General features: G+C 36.6%; 1 protein-coding gene across 1 annotated transcript; it reads left to right on the top strand.

Annotated features, from left to right (window-relative positions):
- The first annotated feature begins 591 nt into the window (after nt 1–591).
- Nucleotides 592–1246, top strand: LOC147488291 (uncharacterized). The gene is made up of 2 exons (XM_086574336.1): nt 592–1063; nt 1161–1246. Exons 1-2 carry the CDS (start codon nt 592–594, stop codon nt 1244–1246), a joined length of 558 nt encoding a protein of 185 aa, XP_086430462.1.
- The last annotated feature ends 16262 nt before the right edge of the window (nt 1247–17508 follow it).

Below are 17508 nucleotides of genomic sequence, written 5' to 3'. Positions count from 1 at the left end.
AATGAATTATATCGAAAGAATCCTGGAGGTCCACATTTAAAATGCATATCGAATGAGGAAACTCAGCTAATCATTACCGAACTTCACGAAGGCGAATGTGGAAACCATTCAGCTGGTAGATCATTGGCCAATAAAATAACAAGACAGAGATATTTTTGGCCTCAAATGCGAAGGGATTGTCTTCGATATGCAAAAAAGTGTGTGCAGTGCCAAATTTATGGGAAGGTCATACATGTCCCAGAAAGAGTTACATTGTGTTTCAAATCCATGGCCTTTTGCTCTATGGGGTGTGGATATTGTCGGTCCGCTTACACCAGGGAGGGGCAAGAGAAGGTTTATATTGGCAGTCGCAGATTATTTTACAAAATGGGTAGAAGTCATAGCTCTACAACATATCAAAGAAAAGGATGTCATAAATTTCCTTTTCGAACGAGTCATATGTTACCTTATGCTATTATATCAAATAATGGTCCACAGTTCGAAGGAGGAAAAGTGAAAGCTTTCTTGGAATCTTACAAGGTTAAGCATTTCACATCTGCGCCATACTATGCTTAAGGGAATGGGCAGGTAGAGGCAACAAATAAGACTATTATGAATAATATCAAGAAAAAATTAGAAGACAAGAAGGGTTTTTGGGTGGATGAGTTGAATAATGTTTTATGGGCTTATAGAACAACACCTCGAACAACCACGGGTGAATCACCTTTTACTATGTCTTATGGTATGGAGGCAGTAACTCCATCAAAAATGGTGGTATCGACATCTAGAACAAAGATGATAAAGAATGGTCAGAATAATGAAAGAATGGCTTCAGAAGTTCTTAATCTCGAGGAAACAAAGGATCAAGTAAGACTAAAGCTCGACACCTATCATAGGCAGCTTAGAAAAGCTTTCAACAAGAAAGTAAAGGAAAGACATTTTCAGGAAGGTGACTTGGTGTTGAAAGTGGTCACTCAAGCAACTAAAGAAAAAGGGGCTGGCAAACTAGCAGCAAGCTGGGACGGGCCTTATATCATTCAGAAGGTTGGAATCAATGGAGCGTATTACTTACAAACAGCTGAAGGTGTAATATTACCAAAGCCTCAAAATGTAAGCAATTTGAAAGCATTTTATTAATAAAGAATATTTCAAGTTTCATGATGTAATTTTTTGTTATCAAGATTATACATTCAATAAAGATATTATCATTCTCAAAAGCAATAGTTATGCATGTAGAACAAATATTTGTATCTCTACAAGTATATGATTTATAATAGGTCAAGCAAAAGCCTGGTGATCTTTAGATCTTCATCTCGGTGTCAGGTCAAGAAAAATCCTGGTGATTTGTAGATCTTCATCTCTATACTAGGTCAATAAAATCCTGTTCTTGGCAAAAATGCGAGTTCAGGTCAATAAAATCCAGTTCTTGGTAGAAATGTCAAGTTCGGGTCAATAAAAATCTTGGTGATCTGTAGATCTTTATCTCGATACCAAGTCAATAAAATCATGTTCTTGGTAGAAATGCGAGTTCAGGTCAATAAAATCCAGTTCTTGGCAAAAATGTCAAGTTCGGGTCAAGAAAAATCCTGGTGATCTATAGATTTATATCTCGATACCAGGTCAATAAAATCCAGTTCTTGGCAGAAATGCAAGTTCAGGTCAATAAAATCTAATTTTGGGCATAAATGCGAGGGCAAAAAATATGGAATATGTGGTGTTGATTAGTCGACACCATAATACAGATGTAGTAAGGTATGTTTTATGAGTAATATTTAAATACAACGTGGATATCGAGTGTCGAATATCCACATAAATTTGTTTTAATGTCAAAAGTAGAAGCGGTATTAATAATTAAGGTAGCTAGTATCAGAGATAGGGCAATAATATTTCATTATAAAAGGAACAAGGGTAGGCGAAGCAGCCTATTACAGGTCGAAATAAAAGATAAAAATATAGGAAACAAGGCTAATCATTATCTTCATCTTCATCTTCATCTTCATCTTCACCATCTTCACCATCATCTTCATTAGAATAAATGCTGGGAATTTCTTCATCATCATCTTTGTTATCTTTGGCGTAGTCATTACAATGTGGATCTCCCAACCATTCATCGCTATATTCATTTTCATTTTCTTCCTTTTCAGTTTCTTTTTCTTTGCTTTCTTCTTTTTCTTCTTTTTGGTCTTTGGATTCTTTTTCGGAATGCTCTTCATCATCAGAGAGGTCAGTGGTGTTGCAATCAGACCAGCGTTCTAGGGGAGAGTGATCAGAATGATCAGGTAAAACCATAGTAATGGCCAGAATAATAAGGAAGAGAGAGTTGGAAGTCATGATTTTTTCTATAAGAAAATTAGTAAAGAGATTGAAAGATATATGTTAAAATGCAAAGTTTGTAAAGCATTTTATAGAAGAAATAGTAGGACGAAAAAGTTTGTTTAATGATGATTTGATAAGAAAAAGAGAAGTACTAATGGTAGGTGGGCATGAAAATGAGGAAGAGGTACGGAAAAGCTGTTTTCTTCGTTGTATGTGCATGGGACAGTCAGAGGTTTGAAGGATGTTTGTGTAAGTTTTAATAACATGGTTTAGTACAATCAGTATTGGTTTTTGAGTCTGTACTTTGTGGGTCAATAGAATATTTATTGGCTATAATAAATGCATGTCAAAGAATAATATTATATATTAAGTATCGATACTACTTTTAGTGGGAGTGGTATCAAAATTCGTTTTAAAATTTAAGTATATGATAAGTATCGATACTACTTTTAGTGGAAGTGGTATCGAAACTGGTTTTAAAATTTAAGTATATGATAAATATCGATACTACTTTTAGTGGAAGTTGTATCGAAACTCGTTTTAAAATTTAAGTATATGATAAGTATCGATACTACTTTTAGTGGGAGTGATATCGGAACTCTTTTTAAAATTTAAGTATATGATAAGTATCGATACTACTTTTAGTAGGAGTGGTATCGAAAATCATTTTAAAATTTAAGTATATGATAAGCATCGATACTACTTTTAGTGGGAGTGGCATCGAAACTCATTTTAAAATTTAAGTATTGATACTACTTTTAGTGGGAGTGGTATCGAAACTCGTTTTAAAATTTAAGTATATAATAAGTATCGATACTACTTTTAGTGGGAGTGGTATCGAAACTTGATTTAAAATTTAAGTATATGATAAGTATCGATACTACTTTTAGTGGGAATGGTATCGAAACTCGTTTTAAAATTTAAGTATATGATAAGTATCGATACTACTTTTAGTGGGAATGGTATCGAAACTCGTTTTAAAATTTAAGTATATGATAAGTATCGATACTACTTTTAGTGGGAGTGGTATCGAAACTCGTTTTAAAATTTAAGTATATGATAAGTATCGATACTACTTTTAGTGGGAGTGGTATCGAAACTCGTTTTAAAATTTAATAAGTATATACTTTTATAAGTATCGATACTACTTTTAAAATTGGGAGTGGTATCGAAACTTTTAGTTAAAATTTTAAAATTTAATATATGATAAGTATCGATACTACTTTTAGTGGGAGTGGTATCGAAACTCGTTTTAAAATTTAAGTATATGATAAGTATCGATACTACTTTTAGTGGGAGTGGTATCGAAACTCGTTTTAAAATCAATATACATGTTATATAAGTATCGATGTTTTGTTTTCATACTTGTTTAAGAAGGGTATAGAAACTGAGTTTATTTTCCTGTTTAAGGATGATAAATATCATAAGTGTTGCATACAAGATGAGTCTATAGAAAGCAAAAAGGTATATTTTCCACAGATCAAAAAGAATGTTAGAAAGTTACAAAAGTAGGTTTAAGCCAACATCAACATTCACGGTTCATCATCCAAATTAGTGACAAGAGATAAGTGGATCATTGTATCAATATTACAATCACAAAATATTAGGACAAACAAACTAAAGTGGGGTAAAGATCTCATTGGGTTTTGGACCAAGCCGTTTTGCCTCAAGAAAAGTATCGAGACTAGCTCAAAGTTCTGGGTCATCAACAGCGCTAGGAGTACTAATGAGAGAATCAGGATTAAAAGGTGGAGTAGTTGCTTCCATCTCGACAATAGTATTAGCAGGAGCGGTAGAATCCACAACATCGGGATTAGCATCTTGTGCACCAATGTCGGAGGGCAGTTCGCTCTCGTTATCAGAATCCAGTCGTTTCTCTTTAATGACATCAGCAGGAAGAAATGGCCTGAAACTTTTCATGGTCTCCACACAATATCCCATCTGTGAAGCATAGTCGACTACTTTAGAATGGGCTTTCTCTAGTTCAGTTTCCAAGTCATTCTTTTCAGTTGCCCATTCAGCTCTTTTGGTAGCGAGGGAGATTTTGGTTTGAGCAAGTTCTTTTTCCATAACCTAGAAAGAGGTGTTAAGTTTCTGATGCAGCTCATTGACTTCAGTCAAAAGATGAAGACAATGATGGAACAGACAAGAGCCACAATCCATGTTGGCATGTACATACTATCCTCCTCTTTCACCAACCATTTAATACTGATAAAAACTCCTCCTTCTCGTCCAATCTATGAGAGAGAATTGAATTGGGGGACCAGAAAAATATAAGAGAGAGAAGGTAAGGAGATGGGTGTGTGACATAAGTTGCAATTATATATCTGATGTGTTAGCCATGCATGCATGCTCGATGTAGCCAAAATTTGTTTATGTGACATGCCCGACGTGTTAGTGTATATGCACTACCGATGTGACCAAAATTAATTTATATGATATATGATATATATATCAAAGAAAAAGAGAGATCAAGTAAAACACCTGATTAATGCAGAAGTGATCAGTCAGTAGCAAGGACACTTGATATAAACTGAACTTTTATTTATATTTGTGGAATTATATTACAGGGGGGAGAAAAGAAAGCACTCTTATTACTCAAAACAAAGAGAAAATTGAAAGCTAAAATGAAATATGTTCCTCAACAAGGGTGAGGTATCCCTTTTATACTAGTTGAATCTTAAAATATAATTTGGAGTCCGCACAGGAAGTGGCTACGTGTGCTAAAGTAATCGCAGTTGATTGGGCCACCATGATAAGGCATACTTGTCTTTTAGTTTTGTCTTGAAAGGATAAGAATCCTTACAATGTTAAAATCCTATTCAACTTTTGACTTTTGAGAAGAGCAAAAGGTAGGATGTCTTCTTCAAGGGTCCCACCGGACAAAGCATTACTTGACTTGATTCCCGTTGTAAAGATAAGTATCCAAAGCAAAATAATGATGATTCTGTTTCTGGTCCTTATCATGGGCCATGATGTCTGCCAATATGATCAAATATGATCATGAGTGCCAAGTTGAGTGCTTAACAACTCATCAATTTGAGAAAGGAAATCTTTTTTTCCGTCTTCAGGTTCTGAGTCTGAAGTAAAGCCACCTAGATGAGTAATGAATTCACAAGGGCCTTCTTCATTAATAAGTTGCAAAGTCTCAAGAGCAGATGGGCTAACTGCCAAAGAACTCTTTTGGCCCAACCTTTCATCAAAACTGGTTCTATTGGAATTATCCAATGATTCTATTTGGATCAGAAATCTATCAGATTCAGACAAAAGAGTGAACCTTGGATTCTTTTGTGTCGCACTATATCTAATAGACCATTTAATCTGTTGAAGACCAATAGCATGAATATCTACCGTCTCTTTGGATCTGTCTTTAGTAGTAATAGTATGAAACTTCTCTTGTGCTTCCAAAAGTGAAAAAATCTTTGGGATATCAGCCGGTCTTTGTCTGTAAATTCGGACCAAATGGATTGAAGGATAAGTTTCATATTCAGTATATTCTAGACATACTGTGGTAAATTCACATTAAACATCAGAATGCCATTTCATTATACATTATCTATAGCTTGAACCAGAGGAAAAGTCAAGAATGTCTTAGTGTCAGCTTCTGCTCCCAAAGATACCGCTGGACTAATTGTGATGGATTTGATAAATCCCATTTCTAACAATTCATCAATGAGATGCATATCTAACTGCCTGAAATACTGCCTGAATGAACTAGGGAGAAACACATGCAAATTTGGATGCATGCTGTGAGTTCCTTTTGTGATATGAGCAATGTCTTTAATAATTAATGGACAAGTTCCCAAAACAATTGAATTCCAATTTTGAATCCATTTCTGATAATGTGAAGGGAGGAGATTTTGTATAATTTATGGTAAAGGTGATGGAAGGGATATTTTGGCTTTATTCTAAAAGGATTCTGCAAAGTCTCTGGAAAGAGTACTCTAAGAAACGCAATCAAGGGATCTCTTCAAATCATGAGATCTATTAAACTTACTTGTGAAATCATACCAAGTTTTAATTGCATTCTGGTTATTCTTGCTAAAATATTTAGCAATAATCTTAAGGGTCTGGATAAAACTCTTCTTATCATTTTGGTCAAAAGAATTGATAACATTGTCCAAAATGGACTTCTGAAAGTTGTGAAGCTTCTGATGTGTAAGAACTTATGTCTGTTATCATAGACACAAGGTAACTCTAGATTATCAAATCGTACTTTTCTTTTACCAATATTGTTAGACTTTATAGAAAGATTATGTAAAGAACTCGCAATGGTGCTGATATAATCAGACTCCAAGGTTTTACCCTTGTTGTTGTTGTTAGGTTGATTAACAGGCTTCTGGGAATAATCCCAGTTAAGGAGGCCTATATTGTCCTCAAAGTTGTTGGTATTTCCAACATCAGCAGTATCCTGTAAGGATTCAGAGGCCACTGGTGGTTGCTCTGAAGGTTGTCCATATAATGGATTCTCCAATGAATGGAGCATTCTGGATTCTGTAAAAGACATTAAATTATGTCTTAGATGCATAGGATATAATCCTGGAGAAATATTCTCTGAATAATAATGAAGAGTATGTCGTTTCCAAAATATTTGGATACTTAAAGAAACATCTGTATGTGAATTATATTTCACAATCTTTGCTCTTCATGTCCTGCAAAGAAGAAGAAATAAATTCGAAAACCAAAGGGTGATTCTTGAAGTTAGTGTAAATACCATATTTATCAATTTTATTAATAGGAAAAATGGTATTTAGAAAAGGGGCTCCTAGAATAATTTGTTGGGTAAGATTTTTTATTAATAAAAAGGATAGAGGTATATTAGCCTCATTTTTACTAATAGCAACCTTAGTTGATTTATGTTGAATAGTTATTTTACTACCACTAGCACTGGTCATAATTTGAGTAGTAGTTTCAAAATATTTTTGAGAAATCAATCCTTCTTGGATGCAATTCATATCTGCACCACTATCAACTAAAGCAATATATATATAATCAGTAAGAATATATTCTTTGTTAATAATCAAAGTTATAAAAATATTCTATTTTATGGAAAATATAGTGGAAATAAAATTGCAATGTTGAAAGTCTTTGTCTGACTTTTCTTCTGTAACTTCCTCCAATTGGTGTTTCTCAATCTATAACACTCTTTGTTTTAATTGAATTATCTCCTTGTTAAGATTCTAGACCTCAGTTTTCAGGTCAGGAGAAAAGAGTGGTTTTGAAGAACTAGGTTTATTCTTTTGCTAGGCGATCAAAAACCTCTTTAAGATTGCACCCTTCAGAGGGATCAGCAATATCATCCTTTACTGCTTTAAAGCAAGTTTTAATTAATTTTAGGTTAGTTTCAGGATTTGTAATAGTATTTATAAGATCTAAAATAGACTGCTGATCAGAGGTTAAAACATTAATAGTCAAACCATTCATCTGTAAGATAGCTTCCATGCGATCACATTTTGATTGCAGCATGTTACATTGACATGGTGATTCATTATCTGAAGAACTAGAATAAGGATCATCAGATTCATTTTCTAATTCAGAAGGACTAGTATGAAGTAATAATTTACTTAATTGTAATTTAAGATCTTCATCAATCTCTAAATTATTAAGTTCCTGTTTGGTCTGGCACCTGTTGGCATAATGACTAAGCTTTCCACATTTCAAACAAGTAACATTATTTTTGTTATGTGGATTAGAGAGATTGCAAGATGTTTTCTTTTAGTGAGAGATGCTCTGACACTCTCTCTCTAGAAAACACATAGCAACATCAAAATATTATCCTTTTGGGCTTTTTTTATTAACTTTTCTAAAGCCCTTCTTCATCTTATCCTATCGCAAAATTTAAACCTTCCTTTTTTAGCAAAAAAGAGTGGAAAACTTCAATCAGCTTCTCATTTTCAATCCAGACTTTCTTTGATAATTTACTTTCTTTGATCTACTTAATGCTTACCTACCTTGGTGATCATTGATTGTTTTTTTTTTATCTTTTTTACAATGGCTAATATCCCTTTTGGCCTTGGTGGAGGAAGGAACCAGAGTTTTTTCACTAGAACTGCAACCCATACTATACAAGAGACAACAAAAATAGTAGCTAGTGGTGGTGTCGATAAAACCACGATCTTGGCTGCTGGTCATAAAACAAATGGTAAAACTTTTGCTGAAGATGCATCGTCACTTGCAAAAGTGGGTAGAGAGGCAGATCTAGCAACTCTTCCAAGCCCAGGAAAACAAGGTGATTACCCCAAAATTACCTTGATGAAATCTGAAGTGGACAAGGGGCTTGAATACATGAAGTGGGCGTTGGTAGGACATCTGGATTTGGTAAAAACTAAGATTGAATTGGTACGCAGTCTTGGAACCTGAAGGGGGATTGGTGTATCACTCCACTTGGGAGAGGGTTCATTCTGATCAGGCTTGCTTGTGAGGAAGACTACAAATTGCTCTGGGGACAAGGCACTTGGATCTTGGATGGCCAGCCTCTGAGACTCAGCCAATGGTATCCTAATTTCAACATCGACAAGAAAACTCAATCACATGCTCTAGTTTGGGTTCGCTTCCCTGGGCTTAGCCTTGAATATTGGGAAGTTAAAACTTTAATGTCGCTAGCTAGGGGAGTGGGAAGGCCTCTTCATCTTGATAGCAATACTGCTACTCGAGATAGTGGGTACTATGCTTCAGTACTAGTTGATGTCGATCTGTTTGAAAAACTACCTGATAGAATCTAGGTTGAGGTAGAAGATACTGAGATCAAATTCTGGCAAACGATCATAATGGGTAAGACTCCTAAATTCTGTACTCATTGCAAAGGTATTGGTCATAAGGTGGTGGAATGCCGACACTTGAAAGCAAAAATGGCCAAATCCAAAGCAAAGGCACCAGCTGTGGAAGCAACAACAAAGGATGCATCTGCTACACCTTTTGAGCTGACAATAAATCAGAAAAAGAAATTGAGAAGAAAACAAAGGAGCAATGAGATGCAACAACAAGCACAAGAAGCTAGTACAAGTAAAGAGCCAGCAGAAATAATTCATATTGATCCTGAGACGGCAACCACAATCGAGCAGGAACAACAGATGGCAGGTTTATCTGATAGACATAGGGGTCTAGTAGGTGAACCTAATCAAGCAAGAGAAGTACCAGAGACTGAACAAGAGCAGCAAATAACAGAGGCGAATGTTATTGGGACTGGTGCACTAGGTGTAGCTAAACATAACCAAGCAGAGCCATTTAAAGATCAAGTTAGAGTGGTGCAATCCCCTATTTTGGAGGGTGATGCACGATCTGAAATGGAGGTCCACGCTGTAACTTCTCCACCTGCAAATTAGGGAGTTTTCAGTAGTGTTCATTGTTCCAAAACAACACAGACACCACAAGATGAGATTGTACAACCAGATGCTCATCTTGAGAATGTGGTGGAATGTATTCAACCTACTGAAGGTACTGGACAACCTCCTTTTCAAATCTATACAACAAACAACTTTGATTTGTTGAATGATGAGGAGTCGGTGCCTGAAACACAAAGTTAAGTAGCAAATGAAGTGCATACAATTTGTGGTAGGTGGTCAGATGATATGGCGGAATCTAAGGAAGATGGGGCCCTTGTCCAAAACAACAACAACTCAAAAACAAGAGAAGAAGGCCTAAAGGAAGTAAGCAAGGTTCAAGGGCACCCAGTGCTCCACCTCTTGCAACCAGATCACAAGTTCGGATGCAAGACCCTAACTTATTTGTTCCCCAATGAACATCATTTTTTGGAACATAAGAGTTGTGAGAAAGGATTCAGCAATAACAAGATTAAGGGAGATGGTACAAGCTCACCAGCCTGAATTGGTCTGCATAGTTGAATCTACGGTTAGACCAAATTTTGTTAACATAACGCGACTTGGTTTAAATAATTATGATTGTCAATGTATTCACAATGATATTCATGATAGAGTAGGTAATATATGGATCAGTTTTAGATTAAATGTTAAACTGTCACTGACATCTTTATCTTAGCAACAAGTTACTGTTTCGTTGAATGGAAATTTAGTTATAGTGGTACATGCATCTTGCTTCTCTGTATATAAAAGAAGTCTGTGGAATGAGCTCAATGTAATGGCATGTAATGTTCCCTGGGTGATTCTAGGTGACTTCAACTGTGTTATGAGATATGAAGAAAAGAGAGGGGGCAGGCCACCTTTAAGAACTACAATGCAAGATTTCTGGAACACTGTCAATAATTGCAACCTCATGGAAGCAAACTATGTGGGAGTGAAACTCACTTTGGTCCAACAATTAGAAAGCCTCTCGAAGAATTTTCAGTAAGTTGGATCAAGCTTTTGTAAATAATGCATGGCTTATGAAGTACAATGGCTGGAGATATAAAGTAGAAGGTAGATTTGGATTAGATCATGCTCCATTAGTCTCCACTAATGTTCAGGTCCCCAAGCCGAAAAACATTCCATTTAAATTCAACAAGATTTGGATCACACATCCAACTTTCATGGATTTGGTTTAGGATAGTTGGACTCAAGAGGTCATCGGTGGGCTCATGATGATTGTTATGAAAAAGCTTTGGAGATTGAAACTGAAGCTAAAAACTTGGAACAAGGAAGTTTTTGGCCATGTCGATAGTATCATTGCTAAGGCTACAACAGAACAAACTTCAATGCAGCTATAAACTGTAAATAGATGAAGAAGTGGTGTCGGAGGAACTTTGTGATAGTTTGTACCATAAAGAGCAAGTTGTGCAAAAATCTCTAGAACTAAAAGCAGAGATTTGGCACCAAAAATCAAGACTGAAGTGGAGGACTCAAGGGGCCAGAAACACAGCATTTTTTCATACAACCTACAAGTTTAGGCAAGGGAAATCGCTTCTAGCTGAAATTCAAAAAGAAGATGATACTATTATTACAGACAATGAAGCTTTCAAGGATTATATTATTGAGCATTTCATGCAGAAACTCAAAGAGTCTGTTGTAATAGCAGATGACCAGATTCTGGACTTCATTCCTGAAGCAGTAACTGAAGAAGACAACAACATGTTACTTACTATTCCAGGAAATATTGAGATTGGAAGGGCTGTTTTTGCTATGGATGTGGACAACTCACCTGGGCCAGACGGCTTTCAAGGCCACTTTTTCCACTCTTGCTGGCATGTTGTAAGGAGGGACTTTTGTGAAGTAGTGAAATCTTTCTTTAGATATTGCCACATACCTGAGGGCATGAACTCAAACTTTATAACCTTGATTCCCAAAGATAATGAAGCAAAGAAGATCAAACAGTACAGACCTATATGTATGGCGAATTTCTTCATCAAAATTTTATCTAAGGTCATGCAGCTTAGATTGAAGACTATCATTGAGAAGTTAGTAAGTAAATAACAAAGCGGGTTCATTATTGGAAGAAGTGCACAAGCTAACATTGGTTTGGCATCTGAGATGGTAAATGAGCTGAATACGAAGAGATATGTAGGAAATGTGGCACTCAAGATAGACATTGCTCAAGCTTATAATACTATGAGCTGGCAATATTCGGAAAAAGAGTTTTTTGAGATTTGGTTTTGGAACAAGATGGATTGCTTGGGTTATGAAGATCATTATGTTAGCCAAACTTTCAGTTCTTATCAATGGTGGCCCATGTGGATATTTTAGTGTGGGGAGAGAACTTCGTCAAGGTGACCCTCTTGCTCCACTCCTTTTTGCTCTTGTTGAGGACCCTCTTAGTAGAGCATTAAATTGGTGTAGGACTAATAGCTTCATAAAGCCTATGGTTGCTGTTAGAGGATGTCCTGGACCAAGCTATTTGCTCTTTGCAGATAACATTATCATTTTCTCAAAGGGTGACATGAGGAGCCTAAGATGCATTAATGATTTGCTCCATAGATATGCCATGATTTCAGGGCAATTTGTGAACAAAGACAAGTGTAAACTATTTATAGGGGGCATACCTTCTGGGAGACAGGAACTCATTCACGAAGAGCTGGGAATTGGTATTGGCTACCTACTTTAACGATATCTACGTGTACCTCTCATCAAGGGGAGAGTAACTAGAGAAGCAGTTGCCCCACTAATTGACAAAATCAAGAGAAAAATTACTGCTTGGAAAAGGGAAATGCCTCTCCTTTCAAGGTAGAATTGTCATGGTGAACTCTGTCTTATGCAATATCCCAATCTACAACATGGCTGTTTATAAATGGCTGATCAGTGCCATTAAAGAAGCAGAGAAGATCATTAGAAACTTCTTGTGGTCAGGAGATCCTAATGAGAAAAAAGCAACTACTGTTAACTGGAGCAAGGTGTGTACACCGCTGAATGAATGGGGCTTGGGCATCAAGAGACTGAGAGATACAAATCTAGCAATGCTTATGAAGATGGCTTGGAGTATTCTTAATGATGAGGGTGACTTTCCAGAATTCATGAGAAGAAAATATTTCAACAAGGAGAAACTATTGCTTTTGACAAACCAAGTACCATATGGTCTGGGATCAAATTGGCACTAGCTGAAGTACTGCCACGAACTCACTGGATCATAGGCAATGGTAAGAATATTGATCTTTAGAGAGACTGCTAGCTTCATGGTCAATCCTTACAACATATCATGAACTTGAGTAGTGATATTTTGAAAGGATGTACAGCAACCCTTGATATGATTATACACAATGATGAATGGAGAATTCAATTCCAAAGGAAGTACAATTTCTGTTGGATGAGCATGGGATTGACCTCCATTCCCTTGAAAAGCCCAACAGTTCAGCGGCGGATGAGAGAGTGTGGACTCCTGAGCTTAGAGGAAACTTTATTGTCAAATCTGCATTTGTCGAGATTCGGAGTACTTTAGCCACAACATGCTGGAGCAGAGTTGTGTGGAAGAATTCAATACATCCACAATTGTCAGCAATTGCATGGAAGTTGTTTCATAAGTGTGCTGCCACTCAAGAATCGGTGAAGAAGAAAGGGCAACTTAACATCTAGATGTTGTGTGTTCAAATGTAATAGTGAAGATTTGGATCACTTGTTATGGAATTGTGCCTTTGCACATGACCTTTGGAAATGGATAGCAGATAAATTCCAAGTTGGAGCAACCTTTGCATCTTTCACCGAGGCCATCAATATGGGAACATGCATAAGCCCTAGATTACGAGATTTATGGCTATCTGCTGTCCTTGGTGGTGCTGTCGGTCTATGGAAACATAGAAACAAAGTTTTCATGAAGAATTTCAGAGCAACCTCAGGTTCTGCAAGTCTTTCATCACCTCACAGATGTTAACCACTGCTTCGCTTTCAAAGAGCTTCAGCAACTTGCAAGATAAGGATGTATTATATTAAACAACTGGGGCATTGAAAGGAAATTGAGATGGGCACCTAGAATCCAACCGTGCTGGTGGACTCTACCTGATAATGGAGTGCTTAAACTCAACACTGATGAAGCTTCTAAAGGAAATCCTGGACCTGCTGCTGTGGGTATCTCTGCAAGGAATTCAGGTGGAAGTTTTGAATTCGTGTACTGCAGGAACATTGGTGTGACAACTAGCTATGTTTCAGAATGTATCGCGATACTAGAAGGCATTGAAATAGCAGTGAGCAAAGGACATACAACTATTTGGGTTGAGTCTGATTCTAAAGCTGCTGTTGCTGCCTACAACACCAAGAACATACCCTGGCAACTGAAAGTGAGATGGCGGATACTCGAGACCAAATTAAAATTGATCTCCTTTACCAGCACGTGGCGTGAGGTTAACTTTGCAGCTGATATGGCGGCAAATTATGGGATTAACTTAGTTAACAACACCAGCTTTTTGTGTGAAGGAAAACCCTCATGGCTATATAAATAGGAGGTTTCTAATCTAACCTACTATAGGTTTGATTGAACTTGAATTGAAGTGGTTAGGGAGGCCTCTCTACTACAGTACACCTGTACATTTTTTTCTTTTTTCTTTTCGTCATTAATATAATTCCAACCCACTTAGCAAAAAAAAATCTTTCTTGGATTTCCAATTTTTATTGAAAGTCTTTTTATTCTTATGAGAATATTTTCTCTTGTAAGGTCTCTGGGTTTTATGAGAAAAAATCTTCTTCTTCCTCTCAGGAGGAATATTATAAGCAAATTGCTTACAAAATTCTCCTAACTCTTTCTTACCAGAAAGATTCTGCTTCTTTAGCTGATGTTGTAGCTTTAGATCATTACAAAGGCTAAGACTTTCCTGAATGACATGATTAATAAGACTCCCATATGTGTGAGAATTATAAGAAATATTAGATCCTCCATTTAGATCTCTAAGCTTTTTCCTAACCTTTTATGCAAAAAAGTTAGGGAGACCATCAATAAATTTAGATTTCCAATGCTCATTATTAACATAATGTAATTGAAGCACTTTGGCTAAAAACACATCCTTATACCATCTAAAATGAGATAGGGATGGACATCTAAGATTTTAAAGAAGTTCTCTATTTTTCTCAGCATTCATATCGTCAAGTCCCATAAAATGATGGACAATAGACAAACATAAAGTATAAACAACATCTGATATAGATACTTCCTGGTTTGCTTCTGAGTTAAATGTTTCAACCCCCACCTACGTGGTCAACGTCCATTAGTAAGGGTCTCCACTTTATTCGTTTAATTGACAGGGTTAAAGCCCAATTTGCAATACCATGAATCAATGTACAGGCCCATTAACTCATGTGTCTAGGGCTGAACCCTAGCCACATGGCTTGCCACTTACGTACATTAATTTATGTCCAGATTCGTTTCGTATTAAAGAGATAATCATCAATTAAGGGTCATGATCAATTACAATTACTTGAGCTACAAGAAATCTCTACTCTACACATATAAATACCAAACTATTTTTCATACAGAACTACGTTCTTGAAACTTGATCCCATCGATAATTTGGGTACGTAGGCAACTGAAAGGTACAATCTCATCATTCTCCCGATCACCATCACTTTTCTAATTACTTTTCTACGTTCTTCATCTCTTTCATCACCACTTAGTATTTTGATCATATTTGGTCTAAACATAATTGGCGTTGTCTGCGGTTCTTATTCAAAACCGACGATCACGTTCTACAAAAGTTATGACGAATACTCATTGAGCCTAAGTTCTCGATGCACTTACTAACGATCATCACGAATGTGAGGTTCAAGGTCACCCTAGCGGTATCGGATTACTCGATCCTATTCCTTTTCAACACCGGATTGCATGCGACCTGGCTACCATTCCACCGATGCGCTAAATTATTCGGCACAAAGTTATTGCCTCTGACGATTCTTCATCATCTGTTGCGGATAATGTCAGTCATATGTCTCGAGAAACACTTCTTCAAAAGTTCACGAGTGTACGACAAACATAACAACTACTACAAACGTCGTCTGAAATGAATCATTCCTCTCGAAGATGGTATTGTATATGTCACACCACAACGTAACACATGCCAACAATATAGTTACGTGTGGGATCATTTAAGTGGTGATGATTAGATTCTCGTTGTTCACAATGGTTACCCACGAGTTTAAGATAATAAATACGGACTTTGCAATAGTTACTTTTCACGAATCTCAACAAAGTGTATCTAATTCATATTTGTCCATTGTCGTTTGATAGTGACGATGGTCGTCTCATATTATTTGTTAGTACGGCTCTTATATCAGCTGAATGGAGGCATTCTTACTTTGAGAAAATTGCAATGGCCTTGTTTCATGCTGTCAGACGTCTTAAGCTTATTTCAAAGAAGGAATAGTCGAAGTTTATACTTATCAAATATCCATTGTGCCGTTTTTGCAATGTCTACGGATCAAGTCTCAGAATGGAAAAGTTACCGTAGTGCTTACAACATTGTCTCTAACACTCATACAGTTAACAAGAGACAAACTTTGGTTTCACTAATGGCTGATTTTCTTACCGATGATATTCCTATGTCGAACGCATTACTTGAAATACTTATCAGATATATTAACTGATTGTTAGATTTACACCGATAGTTTGCATAATAAGTCTGGCTCCAGTCTTGGTTTTGTCATCTTGAAGCTGAATGAAGACATAATTGGGAGGTCTCTACGTTTGGGTTTTGACGCTTCACATTATATGGCCGAGTACAAAACTGTCATTTGCAGTATACGCACAACTCTTCAGCTGGGGGCGACTAAGTTAGGATTAATTATTCTAAGTTAGTCGCTAGCCACTTTGAATGATAATATGTGGCTCGCGATGATAGAATAGACGTTTATTTGGACTTAGTTCAACGAATTGCATGAAATTTTACATCTATCAATATTGTACAGTATTCGCATTATGATGTAAGGCATCCTGATTCTATCTCATACTTATCCGTGAAAAATCAAGTCATCGCTGTCACGACAATACTGGATTAACCACTTATGTTGTTAGATGATTCTAATGAGCTTGACACTGATAATGTCTCGGTATTTACCGACAACGATCATGCAGCTGCCGATGCTCTGAAATTCTTGATGACCAAAAACTTTATCGCAGCGGCACAAGTCTCAATTCTTTCCTTTGTTGTTTGGCCAGAACGAACGATTTACTAGGCATCGAAGAAATTCATTCAGGACTATGTGAACACTACTCCCGGGGGTGAAGTCTTGCTCACATAGCAATGACCCGATGGTATTGGTGGCCATACATGCCAAAGGATGTTAAGCGTTTGTCCGAGAAGTGTGTGCCTTGTCAAAAACATGATATATGATATGGGTCAAACTTCCAGCGATGAAGCGTCATTCAATCCATAAACCTTGGTCATTTGCGAAATGGGGCCTTGACATTATTGGTTTATTTACGACAACCCCTGATAGTGTTCGTTTCTTGCTTGTCGCAACAAATTATTTTACTAAGTGAGCAGAAACCCCAATCCATGCTTTAGACGTTAACAATTTCTTATGGCGTGACATTATTTGCCGTTTTGGTATTCCAGCAACGTTGCCTTTTTACAATGGCAAATAATATGTCGTCAACGAAATTTGACAATTTTGTTTTTACTTTACGATTAGTCACAATTTCTCGTCACCATACCATCCAATGGTCCAATTATGTTTCCATCGCAACCTTACTATTGCTATGACAAAATCTGACGAAGTTACCACGTTTAGCTTCGTCAGTCTAAGTTTGAATGCTTTTACACTCGCTTAGTTCGTTACTATCGCTACGACAAAATCTGACGAAGTTACTACGTTTAGCTTCGTAAGTCTAAGTTTGAATACTTTTACACTCGCT

This window comes from Coptis chinensis, chromosome 7 (assembly GCF_015680905.1).
Source record: "Coptis chinensis isolate HL-2020 chromosome 7, ASM1568090v1, whole genome shotgun sequence".
NCBI classification, from domain to species: domain Eukaryota; kingdom Viridiplantae; phylum Streptophyta; class Magnoliopsida; order Ranunculales; family Ranunculaceae; genus Coptis; species Coptis chinensis.
This window is presented reverse-complemented; position numbering and strand designations above follow the sequence as displayed.